The sequence below is a fragment of the Urocampus carinirostris genome, chromosome 3, assembly GCF_059441175.1.
Source record: "Urocampus carinirostris isolate Australia breed hairy pipefish chromosome 3, RoL_Ucar_1.0, whole genome shotgun sequence".
In the NCBI taxonomy this organism is placed as follows: domain Eukaryota; kingdom Metazoa; phylum Chordata; class Actinopteri; order Syngnathiformes; family Syngnathidae; genus Urocampus; species Urocampus carinirostris.
Window position 1 is genome coordinate 1,916,889 of NC_142351.1, and position 22,114 is coordinate 1,939,002.

The window sequence follows — 22,114 nt, forward strand, 5'->3', positions numbered from 1 at the left end:
TATTTATGAGGCAGCTTATTTTTTCAGACTATAAGGCGCACCCATTGGTGTGTGAGTGTGTGTGTGATTGGGTAAGTGTCAAGCACATTGTAAAGCGCTTTGGGAAGAAGTCTTTATTGATTTGAAAAGCGCTTGAGAAATGCCGAACATTTAACATTTAGACATCTATCTAGACATCTATCTCTCTATGATATCTATCTATCTATCCATCTAGACATCTATCTCTCTATGATATCTATCTATCTATCCATCTAGACATCTATCTATCTATCTATGGTGTCTATCTATCTTTCTATCTATCTATCAATGAAGAAGAAAAAGAAGAAGAAGACCATGGAATGTAATACAGGCACACTAACTAGCTCAAACTGAACAAAACATTAAAGTAAGTCAATCTGGAATAGGTCGGAATGCTGAATGGTTCTAAATGAACGAAACCTGAAGAAGCCGTTCTCCACACCCAAGGACTCTTTGAGATGTCATACCTCCAAGATATCAAAGATGCACCAACAGTACAGAACATGGACCAAATTTTCTCGTTAAAATGTTAGGGCCAACTGCCGTTAAACTTGAAGAAGACCATGGAATGTGATACAGGCACACTAAATAGCTCAAACTGAACAAAACATTAAAGGAAGACAACCTGGAATAGGTTGGAATGCCGAATGGTTCTAACTGAACAAAACATGAAGGTGAGCCAAGAGAACACAAGCAGCTCTCCACTCCCAAGGACTCTTTGAGAGATTCTTCCAAGATATCAAAGAGGAAAAAAAAAATACCCTGAAAGCACCAACAGTACAAAACATGGACCAAACTTTCTCGTTAAAATGTTTGTTCTCTATTTACTTTTTTTCCTACATTTCTTTCTTTTCTTTTTTTCAGGCTTTTTTCTAAATTTTTCCTCCTTTTTTTCTCTTCCTTTTGTTTGTTTTTTTTCTCAGCTTTTCACTACTTTTTCATTTTGGTATTTTTTTCTTTTTTGTTCCCCCCTTCCTTTAAGTCATTTTGTGCATAGTTTTACATCATATTTGGTCATGTTGGGATGAAAGAAGCAAAAACAACCCGAAAGAGCCGGTTCCATTTAGTGAGCCGAGCCGAAGAAGCCGGTTCTCGTTCAACTCTACTAACTTTACTCATCTTCTGCACGCGCGCAGCTTAAAGGGAACACTGGTTCTAACTGAACAAAACATGAAAGTGAGCCCAAAGAGCACAAGCAGTTTTCCACACCCAAAGACTCTTTGAGATGTCATACCTCCAAGATAGAGAAAAATAAAATACCCTGGAAGCACCAACAGTACAGAACATGGACCAAATTTTCTGGCGTTTGATGAAATATTCATGTCGGATGTAATTGCTCGTATAATTGCGGAGATAAACGCCGGCGGGGAAACGGAAAGCGCTTCGAACCGACACGACTCCGACCTCTTCCGGAAAAACGTCATTAAAACGGACGGTTACGGTCTGATGAGTCCGCACGTCACATCTCACTGCTTTTGGAAGGCGAGCCAACTGGGCAGAAAAGAGAAACAAACGGGAACAGGTTTTAACGGGAGGGGAGTCGTTTTCTGCAATCTCATTGCTTCGTTCGGAGTCAGAAAGATCACCCGCGTTGCTGTCCTTCCAAAATGTTGACCAAGCGTAAAATAGACTCAAAACTGAACCACTCAAATGTTGCTACTGCTGGGAAAGACAAAACATCCAAAACAAATGTCATGATTACTGATTCGGGGCAACAGCCACGGGACCCGATTGGCTCTTGGACTCTTTTTAAACTCTTCCGAAAGGAAGCCGTCAGACCGTCTGCGAACCTAGGCTCTCAGCGAGGCAAGCTTTTGTACTCTCCGACATTATCCTGCCCTGTTTTCCTGCCTGATACCTGTTGCCAACCTCTTTTCTGGACCTGTTTCTGTTTTGCTCCTCTGTTCCAGCCATCGACCTGCTTTGCCCTGTTTCCTGCCTGATACTAGTTGCCGACTTTTCTCTGGACCCGTTTCTGTTTTGCTCCACCGTCCCAGCCAACGACCTGTTTTGCCTTGTTTCCTGCCTGATACCTGTTGCCGACCTTTCTTCTGGACACGTTACTGCCTTTGCTCCTCTCTCCTGGCCATCGAACTATTTTGCCCTGTTTCCTGCCTGATACTAGTTGCCGACTTTTCTCTGGACCCGTTTCTGTTTTGCTCCACCGTCCCAGCCAACGACCTGTTTTGCCTTGTTTCCTGCCTGATACCTGTTGCCGACCTTTTTTCTGGACACGTTACTGCCTTTGCTCCTCCGTCCTGGCCATCGACCTGTTTTGCCCTGTTTCCTGCCTAATACGTGTTGCGGACCTGTTTCTGGACCCGTTCTGCTTCCGCTCCTCCGTCCTGGCCATCGACCTGTTTTTGCCCTGTTTCCTGCCTGATACCTGTTGCTGACCTCTTTTCTGGACCTGTTTCTGTTTTTGCTCCTACGTCCTAGCCATCGACCTGTTTTGCCCTGTTTCCTGCCTGATACCTGTTACCGACCTCTTTTCTGGACCCGTTACTGCCTTCAGAAAAATAATACAGGGATAACAGCAGCCATTTTGCTGATGCTAATAGCGTCGTTAGCCACTTTTCCGTGCGCAATCAGGTCTCCCGGCTTTTGTACGCTCGCCTATTTGGACCGAGTGTGAGTAAAACCTGATTTCCTTTTTCAATCTTTCGGAAACTTTCAAGCGGGAACAAAAAGTGTCCACTCCAAAATGGCGGGGGCTGAAGCGTGGAGCAATAAAGCCAAACAAAAGTGGAGAGCCTCCATTAAATATGGAGTGGAATCCAAGCCAAAAGACACCGTCCCCGTCCGTCCCGCAATCATATCTCGTCCTCCTCTGGGAAATCAAGTCATTGTCAGGACAAAGAACGATTTTCTTCGGGGCAACAGCAAGAAAACAAACGGTGGCTTACAAATCTGTCTGGGGAAACCTCCGGCCGCCGTCGGATCCGTGCGGACCGGTCGCTCGTTCGCGTCGGATGTCCGAAGGCGGACGTGGGGATGGTTGTCACGGCAACCGCTAAGACCATTCGTCAAAATCCCGCGTCAAGACGGCTACACCGCAGTTACATATAAAGTGAATATTATTCTGATCATATTATCTTCACTGCCACCGCTGTTAGCTCCCCCCTGTTTCGTTCATAGACCTAACAGGGTTGATCTGTTTTTTAAGCTAACCTAGCTTTTGCTCTTGAACTGATCGGCTTTTAGCTCGCTAATTTTCTACAGACTGACAAAACTTGAATTATGTTTGTTTTCTTTCATTGTACTTTATCATTTTTCATCATTTGAAGGGTGCTAGCTACAAGTATAACAAATATGAAAACAAATCAATAGTAAGGAGAGTGAAAGTAGAAGCTCACCTCGTTTTCCATGATTGAATTCCCGCCAAAATGAAATGACGTCACTTCCTGTAAACGGCCTTTAGGGAATTGTAGTCTTTTGGGGAGGCAATGGAGCACATTTTAACAGGGTAGATCAGGGGTGTCAAAGTCATTTGAACTTAGGGGGCCACACCATAGAACAAACATTCTCTCGGGGGCTGGACGAGATGATTCAAAAGATAGAAAAAGAGAGATCTAGAAATAAGCGAAAGAGGGAGGGAAAAGGAGAGAGGGCGGGACAAAGAAAGAAAAAGAGAGAGAGGGAGAGAAATAAAAAATAAAAAGTCGTGAGAGAGGGGGAAAAGAAAGGGCGAGGAGTAAAAAATTCCAAAGAGAAATAGAAAGACAGGAGGAGAGAAAAGAGAAAAGAAAGTGAAAAGAGAGAAAAGGAAAAAAGGTTAAAAGACACAGAGAGAGAAAGAGAACAAGAGCAACAAAGGAAGAGAAAAAGAGAGACACATCGAGTGAAAGAGACAGAGACCGAGTGAGAGAAAAGGGGTGGAAAAAAAAGAAAGAGAGAGAGAGAGAGAGAGAGAGGGAGAGTGGGAAAAAGGGGTGGAAAAGAAAGAGAGAGAGAGAGAGAGAGAGAGAGAGAGAAAGAAAGAAAGAGACAGAGTGAGAGGAAAGGGGTGGAAAAGAAAGAAATAGAAAGAGAGAGAGAGAGAGAGAGAGAGAGAGAGAGAGAGAGAGAGAGAGAGAGAGAGAGAGAGAAAAAGAGAGAAATAAATACAAGTAGAGTGTCTTTGTTGGAGGCACCTGGCTTTGGCAACATCAAGTTGACATATTTCAACCTCCAGCTTGTTTTTCTCCTGCACTTCTCTGAGTGTTGTCTATTGAATTATTAAAGAAAAAAACAATTTTGTTGTTTTATTTCCTGCATTTCTTGAGGAAGTGGATGACATTGCACTGCGGAGCCAATGAAATGGAGGATGCGGCTCACAAAAAGTCAGCGAAATAGGGTTCGAAGTTAAAAGTGAAGAATGGAAAGTGATTTTTATCAACATTTGCCAGCTTTTAGAGAAAAGTCCGGGTACGAAAGGGAGAGTCCGCCATTTTGTGTGAATCTCAATGTCATGATTACCGATCGGAATCAGATGTGCTTGCTCGTTTGGCGCCAATCGCCGCGGGTTCTGATTGGCTCCCGATCAGTATTTGTACCCAGTCCTGTCTGTCCCCTGTTATCAGTCCATCTGCGAACCTATGTGTATACAAGGCTAGCCTTTTTTTGACCCCGACTCCTACCCGTTTTTTGCTCCAGTTTTTCTCCGGCTACGACCCGTTTTGATCTTGACCACGTCTGCTCTCCTGTCCCGACTTACAACCCGTATTTTTGATCCCAACTACATCTACTCTCTCGTTCTGGCTTACGACTCATTTCTGACCCCGACCACGCCCTGCTCTCCCAGTCCTATTGACCCGTTTTTCCGTCCATGACACCGCCATCACTCCCTATGTAAGATCCACTTCCGCATTCGAAGCACAATCCGAGTATATTACTGATGTCATTCACCTGTGCCCCGACTGCCTCAGGTTCTGATTGGCTCCCTGCCACTATTCGAACCCGGTCCTGTCAATCCCCTGTTGTCAGTCTGTCTGTAAACCTCAGTGTATACTAGGCAAGCCTGACTCCCACCTGTCCTGTTTTTGCTCCTGTCTGTCTCCAGCTACGACCCGTTTTCATCCTGACCACGTCTGCTTACGACTCGTTTTTGATCTCGACCACGTTTTTGCTCTCCTGTCCCGGCTCCCGACTAGTTTTCCCATCCCTGACACCGCCACCGCTCGCCACAGAAGATCCACCAAGTACGAGAGCGAACACCGGATCGTTGGCGCAGCCCTTCCTCTTTCCTTTAATCAAATTTGTGAAAAACGTGACGCAGTTGGGTCCTGTTTCCGTTCCAGTCCTGACAAATAGTTTTATTTCCAGGGTCAAAGACGAGTGGACAAATCCCAGGAACCAAGGAAAAAAATCACTTGTTTTGAGTCATGATTTATTGGCATTTTCTTTCCTCCTCACAGCAAAACAATTGAGCTTTAAGGGCTTAGAACGGATTAGCGCATTTCCATTGAAAAGCTGTCTCTACTTACAAACGTTTCAGGTTACAAAGTAAGGTAAATTCGTAAGTAGAGGTACCACTGAATTCATATTTTTTCCTCTACTCTTATTTTGAAGGGACGTTTCTCAAAATTTCCTCACACGGTATGGAAATAAACGAGATGACGCGTTCACGTTTGTCTGTCCCGCGATGGAATTGCAAAAATAACTTTATTGGTTAGACCGTTACGCGGTAGCGGGATAAGGCTAAGGCTAATTGCCCAAAAACACGGCTAACGTCAAACGTTTGCTCGGTCAAAGACACTAGACCATGACACCTCGGTATTCGATAGGCTCTGTATTTAAAGTCGGAGTTGTTACTGTTGCGGTATTTCAACTAAACATCGGAATCGAACCATGTTGGCTACACGGTTAGCATCAATTTGTAGAGTGATGGCTAGTCCGACAAAATGTCATTTGTTTTGTAATTACGTGCCTTTTTGGAACACATCTAAACAAATGCATGGCCAATGAGCGGCCATCTTGGCTACAAGGTTAGCATCATTTGGAGACTGATGGCTAGTCCAACAAACGGTTATTTTTTTTGTGATTACGCGCCTTTTTTGAACACATCTAAACAAATGCATGATGGCCAATGAGCGGCCATCTTGGCTATATGGTTAGCATCATTTGGAGAGGGATGGCTAGTCCAACGAAGGTCATTTTTTGGTGATTATGCGCTTTTTTTTTTAATACAGCCAAACAAATGCATGGCCAATGAGCGGCCATCTTGGCCTCTCAGCTAGCATCATTTGGAGAGGGATGGCTAGTCCGACAAAGGATTATTTTTTGGTGATTATGCGCTTTTTTTGAACACAGCCAAACAAATGCATGGCTAAGTTAAAGGAGCGGCCATCTTGGCTACTCAGTTAGCATCATTTGTGTTAGCATCAGTCTCTGAACAGAAGGTGGTATCAGGCTAGGGCTAAACGCCAAAAAACAATGCTAACGTCACACAAATAAAATCAATAGCGTGACTTTGTACGGGATAAAATGTTTTGGTACTAGAACAATCCCGTGTTCCAACACCGATACTGAGGTCTAATACCGCTACCGAGGTACTACTGGATTTTCTTGGTCTTCCTGTAAAAAATGAGCGATAGGTCCCAGGGATCGAGCGGCGCAGAAAACCAGGAAGTCCTGGAAACATTACAATTTGTACAGTACAGATAGGGGAGACCCTAGAATCGTTTGAGAAATGGGAAGAAGCACGACGGCAGACGCTTCAACAACAAAACCAGTCTTACTTTATTTCTCCAGACCCTGTAAAGTCGAGGTGACCCAAAACGGCCATTTTTATGAATGAGGTCTTTCCAGAGTCATGATTGGCTGTTCCTCAGTCCAGGAACCCAGGAAACGCCCAATTGAGACAATGGAAAGATCCTACAATACAAAGGCTCTCTCAATAGTTCCGATTTAGGGTTCCTCTGTCCATGAACCCTATGGGTCCAATTGGCCATTCCTCAGGTTCCTGTTCTGAAAAAGATCCATTCAGACTATGGAAAGACTGCCTAAGTAACCCCAGAGTCCGAACCAGGCATATTTCAGTCCGGGAAACGAGGAAGAACGTACTGTAATAGTTCCTGGACTGAGGAATACCCAAATTGGACTCTTTAATGTGAACCATTGCCCCATAGAGGCAAAACAGATTTCCCCCAGTCCAGAAACCCAGATCAAACACCCAATTGACACTATGGAGAGGCTCCATAGTCCTAATTCAGGGTTTCTGGCTCCCTGAATCATAGAATGCCAATTTGGCATTTATTGGCACAAGAGCTCTAGAGTCCTGATCGAGTGTTCCTCGGTCCGACACACCTGCAGTCTGAATTCCGGGTTCCTTGGTTCAAGAACCTCAATGTCTCATAGTCCTGGGGTTCCTGGAATGAGGGATTCCCAATTGACACTATGGAAAAACACTGTTATATGAATAGTCTCCCCATAGTCCCAATTCTCAGTCAGGGTTTCTCAGTCAGGGAACACAAAAGTCCTAAATGGGTGTCCTACGGTCCAACTACCCTAAAGTCCAAATTCAGGCCTTCGTAGTAGACGAACCCTCCGGTCCAAATTCAGGGTTCCTCAGTCCAGGAACCATGTAGGCATCTTATATTATGAAGCTTCTCTCCACAGTCCCAATTCAGGGTTTCTCAGTCAGGGAACACAAAAGTCCTAAATGGGTGTCCTACGGTCCAACCACCCTGAAGTCCCTTCTAAGTACAGGAACCGTTCAGTCCAAACTCAGGGTTCCTCAGACCAGGAACCATTCGGGCCCGGTTGCCCAATTGAGACTATGTAAGGAATTTATACAATGAAGCTTCTCTCCATAGTCCCAATAGAGGGTTCCTTGGTCCAAAATTCTTGGACCAGGATTCACCGTTCCCCTGGAAGAAAAAAAAAAATCCACCTGCTCTCAAGTTACCTGTACAACTCCAAACAACATCTCAAAAGAAAAAGTCATTGCATTGCAAAAATTCCCGAGAAAAAATAAGACTTTACAACTCATTGCTCGTCAATGGACGGTGGACATTTGGGGGACAACACAAGTCCTCGAGTCTGAAGACAAAAAATTCATCCCGTCTCTGCTCGTAATCATGAAGGCCAAAAAAAATGCTGGTGAGTCTTTGCCCAGGAAAACAAACCATGGCTTTTATGGAGTTCTCAGGGGAATAACTGTTCCAGATCTTGGTTCTAGTCTTGAATTTTGGCTTTCGTATTTGTAGCATTTGCTACGGTTGATGTTGATGACCAAAATGCCAGGAAGTGATCTCCAAATTTGGAAGCAATCGAAACATTTAGAACTTGCATTTGAAGGAGCCACGTGTCCAATGGGCCAGGAAGTTGTGGAAATGGCAGGTAGGGGGCAGCAGAACCTCCAAAATGTAACGTCGCTTCAAAAAATGTGTCTGAAATAGATTTTAGCACTCTCCGACGTGACTGAAATCCATTTGTGGCACTCTCATCTGTGCTCACAATCAATTTCGCACTCTTAGGTGTGACATCAATGAACGCAACACCCTCAGGTGCCACTCAAATCCATCAGATGAGACTAAAATAACAGCAGAATCTTTGACACACAAACTGCTCACCCGATATAGAGTTTTTAGCAGTATCCGGTAGACCCTTCTATCGACCGAGAGAGCTAACTGTGGTCATTTAGGTTCCACCGGATGCTAACGTTAGCATAGCGCTAAAGATCCTGCTCGCTGCTATCAATAAACAGCAGCTTGCACACCCCCACGGAGCTTTAATCGGGCCTGCTTGAGGACTGTACTTTCCAAATTCATTCAATACGTGGACTGTGCAAAAAACACTTGACCGTGTGTACAGTAACATCAAACGTGCGTACAGAGCTTCCCCCCTCCCCCACCTCGCTGGATCTGACCATCTCTGTCTGTCCCTCACCCCCTCATACACCCCCTCCGGACCCAGATCTTCTTTGTTCCTTTATCTTCTATGTTCTTTTATATCCTGACTGTAAAATGTGAACCTGGAGTGCCACGTCCAATTTCGTTGTCACAGTATGTTCAACCCATTTTGTAACAATGACAAGAAAGGTATATGTTATATATTTTTTGATAAATGGGAAATGGTGTGCATTTATACAGCGCTTTTCAAGTCAAGGAAGACTTCCCAAAGCGCTTTACAATGTGCTTCACACTTACCCATTCACAGACACACTCACACACCAATAGCGGCTGTGCAGCCATTCAAGGCGCTGAAAGAAAGAAAGGAAGAAAGAGAGAAAGAAAGAAAGAAAGAGGGAAAGAAGGAAAGAGAGAGGGAAAGAAGGAAAGAGAGAAGGAAAGAGAGAAGGAAAGAAAGAAGTAAAGAAAGAAGGAAAAAAAGAGGGAAAGAAATAAGGAGAAACAAAGAAAGAAAGAAAGAAGAAAAGGAGGAAGAAGAAAAGAAGGGAAGAAGGAAAGAAGGAAAGAAGGAAAGAAGAAAGGAAATAAGAAAGACAGAAGGAGAAAGAAAAAAAGAAAGAAGGAAAGAAGGAAAGAAGGAAAGAGAGAAAGAAGGAAAGAAATAAGGAAAAAAAGAAGGAAAGAAGGAAGAAAGAAGGAGTAAATGGTCTGCATTTCTGTAGCGCTTTTCAAGTCACTGAAAACTTCCCATAGCGCTTTACAATGTTACAATGTATACATTTACCCACTCACACACACACTCACACACACACTCACACACCAATAGCGGCCATGCAGCGCGCCGGCCTGCTTATCGGGGGCATTAGGGATTCAGTGTCTTGCCCAAGGACACTTCCACATATAACACGGATGAGCCGGGAATCGAACCTGTGACTGCTTGATCCCAAGACGAGCGCTCTACCTCCTGAGCTAACCTAACAAACCTCAAATTGGCCAGAAATGTGAATGTGCACTGTAAATACCAGAAAATACAGTGAAATCAACTGAAAATGCAGTTACAATTCATCCATACGGTAACTGTTTTGCCTTTGAGAAACAGAAAGAATGGTCTTTGAGCGCCCTATGGCAGTTAGAATGCTAATTGTTCATTGTAAAAATAATGAAGTGGGGAAACAAGATGAATTTATGTTCTATGAAATGAATTCATTGAATCTAAATGTATTTCCAAAAATATAACCCTAGCTCATAATATAGCTTTAATTCCATGCGGCTTATAGTCCAGGTCACCTTATAAATACATCAAATATCACACATTTTTTGAAAGTGCGCCTTTAGTGGAGAAAGTACGGTAACTTGAATTCCGACTCAATTGATTTGGAGCTAAGGTCCGGGTGATGTTGGGCCAAATCGGGTTTTCCCGCAAGAAATGTTCTGATAAAAATATTATACTGTTATATAAGATCCTATTGAACATGTTATACACAAAAAAGGGTGTGAAAATATCAAATTAATATCATACTAGACAATTCCCGCCGCAATTGTAAGAGTTGTGATCGATCTGGAAGATGATCCCGGCATGTATCTATAACCCCGGTTGTTAGCATTAGGAGTTAGCATAATAGTTTTAACTCAGAGAGATATTTCTGTCATTTTTTACTTGGTTCTGTGGGGGGACTCTGCCCCCCCACACCCCCCCGATACTGGAAAGTTCATTTGAGATGGAACCACCACCGTTAGCAACAAGGATATGCCTGGTGGAGGTTTAAAAATAACATTCATGGTAATAACATAGTAATAACACTGTTATTACACATTAAAACATTTAAAATGTACATGTTCGAAAGGAACATTTGAATCGGTCCATCCGAAATGCATCAAACCCGTTCGATTTGCTGAGTCATTAGCAGTTGAGCATTAGGATAATATTTCAGCATGATGGAGTTAGCATTTTGCTGTTAGCATCACTTTTTAGCGTGTATCCGTTAGCATAACTCATCAGCATGAACCCATTAGCATAATTTGTAAATATGTAGTCGTTACAATATTGCCATTACCAAAATCTTTCAGCACGAAGAAGTTAGCATTTAGCCGTTAGCATCACTTTTGAGCATGTGACTATTAGCATAACTTACCGTACTTGGCAATGTAGTTGTGCCTCGCTGAAGCAATCACAACTCATAAATCAACATGTCAGTCATGAATGGATCCATAACTCACGAGGGCTGCACTTTTTTCTATTTTCTTTTTTTTTTTTATGAATTTATTTTTTGCGGCTTTTACTACGCCTGCTGAATTTCCTTGCTCGTGAGCGTGGCCCTTTAAGATCGTCTTTTTTTTTTGGAATACACTATAAAGGTTTAAGCTTAAGAATAACAAGATGCGCCTAATGTCTAGGGCGACGGGAAAATAATTCAAATGTTTCATTCCAGCCAACAAAACAGTTTTGGAAGAATTGGTTAAAAAAAAAAAAAAAACATGTAGCAATACCGATAAACGCCGCTAGAGAGCAGTGTCGCCTTGCCGTCTCTATCATTGACAAGCGAAAGATTTATTCTCATTTCTTTTTTTTTCCCGTGATGAAAAGCACATGATTTATTGCTTCAACATAAATCAAAATAGAATAGAAATATGATTTATTTAATGAATTAAGACTAGAGAGAATAAAACAAACCCTGAATCTCCTTCCAAATCTCAGGAAGAGAGGTTCCACTGCACATTCCAAACTGCTCATTTGTAGAATAGATTTGTTTTATTGTAAGTGAGGTAAATAATAAAAACAAATTCTCAAAGGTAGATTCTGTTGTGTGATTGTTAGCTATGGAAGAGCGATCCTTTCATATGTAGAAATAAAATGCTAAAACTATTTGCCAGATATATCAACGAACACATCCATAAATCAATACCTAAATATATATAAATATGATATCAAAGGAGTTTATTCATGTAGTTGTGTATTTTCTCTTTTTTTGTCATGTATTTTGCTAAATTGTTATGTTTTAAATGGTGTCGTGTATTGTGCCATATACAGTATCTTGTCCTGTACATTATAGGTTAGCCTTTCCAGCAGCTCCGGTGTTATTTCGCTCTTTTGGTGATTTATTGTTTTAATTGTCTGCTTCTATCTTCGCTGTTTTTCGTCCCGTCTGACGACTACACTTTGGATGACTTTCTATCCTACAATTAGGGTTTTTTTTGGCCTAGCGTGTGACGTCATCCACGCCGTTGTTACTAAACTACAACACAGCACCCTGAGGCCATCCTGTTTATCTGTTAATAAACAACAAAGAGAATGCTGGAAGTTTGAATGTCCCTATCTATACAGATTTTTTGATCTGTATTCTGTTGGGTATTATTTGGTGAATTTTGTCATTTATTTTGTTGCCCTGCTTTCTTTTTGTACTTTGTTGCGAATTGTATCACGTTATTTGTTGTGATTTAACGATGAAATACCAGAATTCATTCATGAAGAAACACATGACATTATTTATGTCTGTGTTCATTTATTTCTATGACGCGGCAGTGGCTCAGGAGGTAGAGCGCTCGTCTCGGGATCAAGGGATCGCAGTTCGAATCCCGACTCCTCCGTGTTACATGTCCAAGTGTCCTTGGGTAAGACACTGAACTCCCAATACCCCCAATAAGCAGGTTAGCGCCTTACATGGCTGCAAGGCCGTTATTGGGAAATGTGAAGCACACTGTAAAGCGCTTTGGGAAGTCTTGACTTGAAAAGCGCTAGAGAAATGCAGATCATTTCATTTCATTTACATGTATTTCTACACATGGTACTAATATTTTATCCCTGCAGTCCAAATGATTCAAATTGGATGATTTAGTCAAAATTTTCACTTCACAACATCCAGAAAACATCCATAAATGATTCATTCGGAAAGAAGGAAATTATAACTTAGGGGGCTGTTGTCAATTCATAATCCCAAAGGTGAGAACCACCAGGAAAAGTATGTGTGTGTCTGTGTGCGGAGTCAAACTTTAGAACAATTTAAAAGACGAGATCAAACAATGTCCAACGATTCACGTTTTCAAATTTAAATACAAAAAAACATTGCTGGCGGAATACAGAGATGAAGAAAATGGGGTATGAGTGATACGAGAAATTGAAAAGAATGCATTTACAACTTTGTGTTATTGTTGCTATTGTTATATCGTAACTGTTATTATGGGCAGCACGGCGACGCAGTGGTTAGCACGTGTGCGACACAGTTCTGAGGTCATGGGTTCAAATCCAGCTACCAACCTTCCTGTGCGGGGTTTGCATGTTCTCCCCGTGCTTGCGTGGGTTTCCTCCGGGCACTCCGGTTTCCTCCCACATTCCAAAAACACGCGTGTCATGTTGATTGGCTTAACTGAAATCTCCCTAGGTGTTAATGAGCGAGCGAATTGTCTGTCTCTATGCCTTCTGATTGGCTGGCAAGCAGTTGAGGGTGTCCCCTGCCCACTGCCCGGAGATGGCTGGGATGGGCTCCAGCACCCCCGCGACCCTAATGAGGATAAGAGGTACGGCTAATGAGATGAGATGAGATGAGAATCAAGATATATCAGAGTAAATCTAGTATTAAAAATACTGCAAAAATACTGCCTGAAGATAGCTGGGATTGACTCCACCACCCCCGTGACCCTACTGAGGATAAGCGGCGCGGATAATAGATGGATGGAACTGTTATTATTAATATTATTACAATTCTTGTTATATTTTTTTCATAGGGAAAATGACGTGATTTGCTTCTTACTCCCCCTTTTCGAACATATTATGTCACATTTTTTTGTTGTTGAGTTCTTGTTTTTGCTCTGTTTTTATATTCATGAATAATAAAGTTCATACATTTGTCAGGATCGCTCCTTTATAGTTAGCTCAAGAGGAGTTGTGTAAATCCCAGTATATACCGTATTTTCCGCACTATAAGGCGCACCTAAAAGTCTTCATTTTTTTCAAAAGCTGACCGTGCGCCTTATAATACAGTGCGCCTTATATATGGCTCAATATTAAATTTGCAAGGTCTCGCAACTTACGCAACAGCCGCCGACTCGATTTTCCCCCGAACGTGGAGTCGTCCGCGGTGTATGCTGGGATTTATATACTGGCGTTTCATTGGCTAACCAATGTGTCAATCATCATTTGAATCGATCACTATTGGCTAAAGTTACTCGGAGCCTCGGATTGGCTAGAGGGCCGAAACAAACCCTGCAATTGGCCGAAAAAGATGACTGAATAGCAAGCTTGCTAAACTACGCCATAAAGAAACATGTTTCATTAGTCTGTATTTGTAAATATTTGACTCTCCTGGATTTACGACACTCACGGTTGTAAGAAGACCATGGTTGCGTATCATTATTGAACGTGAGAACTTAGGTGAGCTACTCCGGCTATATATTTTCCCGGTATCTTGTTTTAGAACGATCTTGATGTTGCTGTGATGAGTTGAGTGAATTCAACTCAATTCCAAGTGTTTATTGTCATATGCACAGTAAAGTTGTGAGCGAAAAAGAAAATAGAAACTAAGGAATGGTTGGCATTTCTTGAATCCCAAGACTTAAACCTTCCGAATGATATTTTGAGTGACATCGTACGGACACCGCATCCGCACGTGTCTACGGCACGTATTTGCTTCTTTGCAAGCTTTGGGAATGTTAAGGGGGTAATCAGTTGGACTGAATCATCTGACTGTTTTGTCCACGTTCCCATTGTAGCGCCTTATCATCCGGTGCGCCTTATGTATGGAAAATATAGGACCAAAAACTATTTTTGGGGGGTGCGCCCTATAACCCGGTGCGCCTTATAGTGCGGAAAATACGGTACTTCCAACCTGTCATTTTTCTTGGGCTTTGTTCTATCCAGAACAACATAAACAACAAAAGACATTCATGCTTGATTTCACCCTGTGGGAGGAGCTGCATTCTTGCATTTATACTCTCCCCTGATTGGCTGCTCTTCTGTCATTTTTGTCACTTTTTGCATCCGTCCGTCGACAATAAAAATAAAAAGTTTGTCGAGTGCATAGAAGGAGCTTTTGATTTCCAGGCTAACGATTGGAAGAAAGTATCTGGAATTCTTATTGGTCCGTCGTCGGACGTCCCGGACAAGGAAGAAATAAAGGGAAACACGAGCGAGCGCTCCTTTTTTTTAAATAAGTTTTCCGTCCTCCCGATTGGTCAGTAAGGGGAGAAGAGGATGGGCCCGTGGGCCGTGCGAAGGGGCCCCGGGGCGGCCCGCAAGAGGGCGTGGCCGAGGGGCGGTCCGTGCAAGAGGTGATGATGCGGAGGAGGCGGAGCCAAAGGGTTGCCGACCATGGCCGCCGCTACCGCCAACGGGCTGGGGAGAAGCCCCGCCCCCAAGGCTTTACTCAGGCTTTTGGAGAAAGGGAGAAGCGACTAGAGAGGGAAACAGAGATGAGAAAGTCAAAGCGTTAAAGGAGACGAGAGAAATCGTGGAGCTCACCGTGAGATCGGCCCCCCTGTGCTTCTTGTGTCGGCCGAGGAGGGGGTTGGGCTTGCCCGCCATGCCGTCCCGGTGTCGCCGACTTGATATGTGCTGGAACAAAAAAAAAAAAGGTTATGTAAAACGCGGAACCGATCGCATAAAAACCCGGAAGCGATCGCGTGAAAACCCGGAAAGGATCACGTAAAACGCGGAACTGATCGTGTGAAACCACACGTGAAATCATGTGGAATTTCAAAAATGATAAATAAGACGGAAACGATTTTAATCATAAAAACGAATATAGATGGAAAGAGAATCCTAGAAAAGCGACTGAACATTTGAGCATTTGCAATCTGCTGCCCTCCCGTGGCTAAAGTGAGCACTGCAAGAGAGCCACGACAATATCAATTGAGATGTGCCTGAGGTACGAGAATCAAATCTGAATCGGGCTAGAATTGTGTCGGACTAAGGTCAGAATCGGGTCAGAATTTGGTCAAATATGTGTCCGAATTTTGCCGGGTCAAAATGATGAGAGAATCAGGTCAGAATTTGGTCAGATAAGTGTCAGAATTGTGCCGGGTCAAAACGATGAGAGAATTGGATCAGATCTGGGTCAAAATAAGGACAGAATCGGGTCAGAATTTGGTCAGATATGTGTCAGAATTGTGCCGGGTCAAAATTATAAGAGAATTAGATCAAATCTGGGTCAAAATCGGGTCAGAATTTGGTTAAATATGTGTCAGAATTGTGCCCGAGTCAGGTCAAAATTATGAGAGAATTGGATCAGATCTGGGTCAAAATCGGGTCAGAATTTGGTCAAATATGTGTCAGAATTGTGCCAGGTCAAAATTGTGAGAGAATTGAATCAAATCTGGGTCAAAATCAGGTCAGAATTTGGTCAAATATGTGTCAGAATTGTGCCCGAGTCAGGTCAAAATTATGAGAGAATTGGATCAGATCTGGGTCAAAATCGGGTCAGAATTTTGTCAAATATGTGTCAGAATTGTGCCAGGTCAAATTTGTGAGAGAATTGGATCAAATCTGGGTCAAAATCAGGTCAGAATTTGGTCAAATATGTGTCAGAAATGTGCCCGAGTCAGGTCAAAATTATGAGAGAATTGGATCAGATCTGGGTCAAAATCGGGTCAGAATTTCGTCAAATATGTGTCAGAATTGTGCCAGGTCAAATTTGTGAGAGAATTGGATCAAATCTGGGTCAAAATCACGTCAGAATTTGGTCAAATATGTGTCAGAATTGTGCCCGAGTCAGGTTAAAATTATGAGAGAATTGGATCAAATCTGGGTCAAAATCGGGTCAGAATTTGGTCAAATATGTGTCAAAATTGTTCCAGAGTCAGGTCGAAATTATGAGAGAATTGGATCAAATCTGGGTCAAAATCAGGTCAGAATTTGGTCAAATATGTGTCAGAATTGTGCCCGAGTCAGGTCAAAATTATGAGAGAATTGGATCAGATCTGTTTTAAAATCGGGACAGAATTTGGTCAAATATGTCTCAGAATTTTGCCAGGTCGAAATTATGAGAGAATTGGATCAAATCTGGGTCAAAATCAGGTCAGAATTTGGTCAAATATGTGTCAGAATTGTGCCCGAGTCAGGTCAAAATTATGAGAGAATTGGATCAGATCTGTTTTAAAATCGGGACAGAATTTGGTCAAATATGTCTCAGAATTTTGCCAGGTCAAAATTATGAGGGAATTGGATCAGATCTGGGTCAAAATCGGGACAGGAATATGTCCGAATAGGGTCAGAATGTCAGAATGATATTGAGTCAGGTCTGAATTGGTTTACAATCAGGTCAGCATGGGGTCAGGATCTGGTCGAAAGGGGTCCCGGATAGACTCCGCCGGGTTCCCGACGTCGCGGTTTTCCGACTGACCTGTTTGAGTTGCATTTCCGAGTTGACCCTGACGTTGCAGATCTCACAGTGGAAGGTTCTTTCCTGAGCGTTGGGGTCCGGCGGGGCCCCTACCTGCTCCCCGGCGGGCCTGGGGCCCAAGCGGGGGTAGGCCTTGATGGGGCCCAGACCGCTCCGGGCCTCCAGGATGGTTTTGTGTTTGGTACCTACGCACACAAAATAGCGCTTTTAGGTTTGTTTTCAGAAACGGAGACAGGATTTGCCGTGCCGGGCGGGCCGGACGGAATTTATAATGCTGGGGTTGTTCTATTTGTGGTTTTGTGTCGGTCTCCACCCATAATCATGTGGGGAGAACACCCACGGTGATGTTTCTTGATTTACCGCAGTCTTTAGGGTTGGTTTACTTTATGTCACTGAAGAGAGTCCCAATAAAAAGAAGCGGCTCAAGGTGGGACTATTGTGCGTGACCATTTAAAGCTGGGGTCTTTTTCAGTCGGCATAACGGCTGACGCGTCTTATAAACCCAACTAAATGTAACCGGTGTTTAACATGTATGTAACTACTATTTCAGTCACTAAAAACAGGTCAGTAGCTGGGACAGGAGAGCAAAAACGTGGTCGAGATCAGAAAACGGGTCGAAGCCGGGAAACAAGACGGGAGCCGAAACAGGAGCGAGTCAAAAACGTGGTCGAGATCAGAAAACGGGTCAAAGCCGGGAAACAGACGGGACCCAAGACAGGAGTGAGTCAAAAACGTGGTCGAGATCAGAAAACGGGTCGAAGCCGGGAAACAGACGGGAGCCAAGACAGGAGCGAGTCAAAAACGTGGTCGAGATCAGAAAACGGGTCAAAGCCGGGAAACAGATGGGAGCCGAGACAGGAGTGAGCCAAAAACGTGGTCGAGATCAGAAAACGGGTTGAAGCCGGGAAACAGACGGGAGCCGAAACAGGAGCGAGTCAAAAACGTGGTCGAGATCAGAAAACGGGTCGAAGCCGGGAAACAGACGGGACCCAAGACAGGAGCGAGTCAAAAACGTGGTCGAGATCAGAAAACGGGTCAAAGCCGGGAAACAGATGGGAGCCGAGACAGGAGTGAGCCAAAAACGTGGTCGAGATCAGAAAACGGGTCGAAGCTGGGAAACAGACGGGAGCCAAGACAGGAGCGAGTCAAAAACGTGGTCGAGATCAGAAAACGGGTCAAAGCCGGGAAACAGATGGGAGCCGAGACAGGAGTGAGCCAAAAACGTGGTCGAGATCAGAAAACGGGTCGAAGCTGGGAAACAGACGGGAGCCGAAACAGGAGCGAGTCAAAAACGTGGTCGAGATCAGAAAAAGGGGCGTAGCTGGGAAACAGAGGGGAGTCAAAACAGGAGTGACTCAAAAAGGTGGTCGAGATCAGAAAACGGGTCGAAGCCGGGAAAAAGACGGGAGCCGAGACAAGAGCGAGTCAAAAACGTGGTCGAGATCAGAAAACGGGTCGAAGCCGGGAAACAGACGGGAGCCAAGAAAGGAGTGTGTCAGGGTCGATAAGCTGGCCTAGAGTAAACTGAGGTTGGCAGACAGACTGACAACAGGAGACAGATAGACCTGGGTTTAAATAGTGACAAGGAGCCAATCAAAGTCCAAGGCAGTTGGTGCCAAAACAAAACAAAAATATCCACACACATATCATATTTCATAAATACAGCGAAACCTCGACATACGAGTTACTCCAACAACGAGAAATTCACGAGACGAGATGTCTTGCCGGAGAATTTTACGTCCGCCTGTTTTGGATTACGATCCGTCAGACCCAGTTAGCGGAGTTCATATTTTTACACATGAAAGAGAAAGAAAAAAAAGAGGGGATTGAGGGAAAGAGGAGGAATGGAAAGAAATAAGATAAGAACAAAAGAACCAAAGAGAGAAGATTAAATCAAGTCCTGTTTGTTTGTGACGCCCTTAATCCCAAAGAGTCTCAAAGGGCTGCACGGACCAAAGACTATAAGAGACAACAGACTATTATGACACCATACCCTGATCTAAGACCTACATGAGGGCAAGGAAAAACTCAAAACCTCAACATGTCAAGTCAAGTCCTGTTTATTTGTTCGGCTCTTAATCACAAAGAGTCTGAAAGGGCTGCACAGACCACTTATTATTGAAAACCATAGACTATTATGATACCATCCCCGATCTAAAACCAACATGAGGGCAAGGAAAAACTCAAAATCCTCAAGTCAAGTTTATTTGTGACACCCTTAATCACAAAGAGTCTCAAAGGGCTGCACAGATCAAAGACTATTGCAAACCACTGCCTATTATGACACTATCCCCTGATCTAAAACTTACTTGAGGGCAAGGGAAAACTCAAAAACCCCAACATGAGGAAAATGAAGTCAAGTCAAGTCAAGACCTGTTTATTTGTATGGCCCTTAATCCCAAAGAGTCTCAAAGGTCTACACAGACCACAGATTATTGCAAACCACAGACTAATATGACACCATCCCCTGATCTAAAACCGACATGAGGGCAAATAATACACAGATATTGTCAACATAAAATCTCGGTTATTCGTGTGCTATAGAATAGAAGTGTGTTTTAAGCTTAGATTGAAACATTTCCACTGAGGTTGCAGATCCAATCTCAGGGGGAAGAGCATTCCACAGAACCAGGTCACGAATGGAGAACACTCTCAACCTTCTGGATTTCTTCTTGGCTCGTGGGATCACTAGTAGACCAGAGTGAAGAATGAAGGCTCCAGAAAGATATGAGGGAGCAAGTCCATGCATGATTTGGTATACTACCAAAAGAACCTTAAAATTACATCTTAAGCTAACAGGGAGCCAATGCGGGTTAGCATTTGGTACCAGCTGAAGGCTCTTGATTTTTGGATTTCGGGAGACCAGAGAGTAGTGCATTACAGTCATTGAGACCGGATGAATTATAATCTCCGCACCTGACGGAGACAGCATAGGAGGAAATTTAGCAATGTTGCGAAGATGGAAGAAAGCTGTTCGAGTAATATTCTTCACGTGTTTTTGAGAAGAGTCACGGCATTTAGATGGACCGATAATTAAGATTTCGGTCTTTTCAGAGTTAAGGCGCAAGAAGTTGAGTGACATCCATTCTTTTATTTCCAAATTTCCAAAATTTAGCGTGGAAGATTTCTCCATCGGAAGATGTAGTTGAGTGTCATCTGCGGAGCAACGGAAACTGATATTATACTTGGGAATAATATCAACTCGTGGAAGCATGTCAATGCTGAAAAGAAGGGGGCCAAGTACTGAACCCTGCGGAACACCACAGGTAACACTAAAGGGCTCAGATGTCTCATCTCATCTCATTAGCTGCACCGCTTCTCCTCAGTAGGGTCGCAGGGGTGCTGGAGCCCATCCCAGCCATCTCCGGGCAGTGGGCAGGGGACACCCTCAACTGGTTGCCAGCCAATCGCAGGGCACACAGGGACAGACAACTCGCTCGCTCATTCACACCTAGGGAGATTTCGGTTAAGCCAATCAACCTGACGCGCATCTTTTTGGAATGTGGGAGGAAAACAGAGTGCCCGGAGGAAACCACGCAAGCACGGGGAGAACATACAAACTCCCCACAAGAAGTCCGGTAGCTGGATTTGAACCCACACAGGAGGTTCCCAAGACCTTAGAACTGTGCCGCACACGCGCTAACCACTGTGCTCAGATGTCATTTCGCCAAATTTAACACAGTGCGTCCTAAAAAGATTAAAAAGAAAGCTAGAAAGACAGAGAAGAAAATAGGAAACAAAAACAAAGGGAAGAAAGAAAGAAGAAAGGTACGAGAGACAAAATGAAGAAAACAGGGAAAAAAGATGGAAAGAAAGATAAGGTCATCCGGGAAGTAAAAAAACAGGACTTGACTTGACATGAGGGTTTTGAGTTTTCCCTTGCCTTCATGTAGGTTTTAGATGAGAGGATGGTGTCATAATAGTCTGTACTTTGCTATAGTCTGAGGTCTGTGCAGCCCTTTGAGACTCTTTGTGATTAAGGGTGTCACAAATAATCATGACTTGACTTGAAGTTCCTCATGTTGAGGTTTTTGAGTTTTCCTTTGCTCTTATGTAGGTTTTAGATCAGGGGACTGTGTCATAATAGTCTGTGGTTTGCAATAGTCTGTGGTCTGTGCAGCCCTTTGAGACTCTCTGTGATTAAGGGCGTCACAAATAAACAGGACTTGACATGAGGGTTTTGAGTTTTCCCTTGCCCTCATGTAGGTTTTAGATCAGGGGATGGTGTCATAATAGTCTGTACTTTGCTATAGTCTGAGTTTTGTGCAGCCCTTTGAGACTCTTTGTGATTAAGGACATCACAAATAAATAGGACTTGACTTGATTTGAGATGTTTTTGAGTTTTCCCTTGCCCTCATGTAGGTTTTAGATCAGGGGATGGTGTCACAATAGTCTGTAGTTTGCAATAGTCTGTGGTCTGTGCAGCCCTTTGAGACTCTTTGTGATTACGGGCCAAACAAATAAACAGAACTTGACTTGACATGAGGTTTTTGAGTTTTCCCTTGCCCTCATGGAGGTTTTAGATCAGGGGATGGTGTCATAATAGTCTGTGGTTTGCAATAATCTGTGGTCTGTGGAGCCCTTTGAGACTCTTTGTGATTACGGGCCAAACAAATAAACAGAACTTGACTTGACTTCAAAAAGATAGAAAGAAAGATAAGGTCATCCGGGGAGGGAGAGCCAACCCGCTTAACATCGGCTCCGACTCGCAAAGCTCTTTGAACACAGTTAAGGTTACAGAACGAGGGTGGGCAGGGGTCAATGTCAGGGGCCCCTACTCCTCGGAGATTGAAACTTTGTCCGAGTGACGGTCGGGCTTTCTATTCCGGGCGCCGGGAAAACAAGACGGCGACGTTGTAAGACAAACCGTCTGGTCCGGTTCGCACAAATGTTAGACGGCGTCGCCATTCCCTTCCCTTTATTTTTGGAAGC

The 22,114-nt window shown here is 43.6% G+C and overlaps 2 protein-coding genes across 4 annotated transcripts in view; one reads left to right on the plus strand and one right to left on the minus strand.

The window, feature by feature from the left end:
• Nucleotides 1-22,114, plus strand: part of LOC148368257 (uncharacterized) — a 541,253-nt gene that overhangs the window by 359,587 nt on the left and 159,552 nt on the right. The window lies entirely within an intron of this gene.
• Nucleotides 13,059-22,114, minus strand: part of LOC148368268 (zinc finger protein 385A-like) — an 85,637-nt gene continuing 76,581 nt past the window's right edge. For all 3 annotated transcript variants that reach the window (XM_088330246.1, XM_088330247.1, XM_088330248.1), the window contains 3 exons: nt 17,183-17,367; nt 15,304-15,396; nt 13,059-15,236 (listed from right to left, as the gene is read on the minus strand). In XM_088330246.1, the coding sequence (XP_088186372.1) occupies nt 15,018-15,236; nt 15,304-15,396; nt 17,183-17,367 (497 nt within the window). In that variant the 3' untranslated portion in view covers nt 13,059-15,017. The remainder of the gene's footprint in view (nt 15,237-15,303; nt 15,397-17,182; nt 17,368-22,114) is intronic.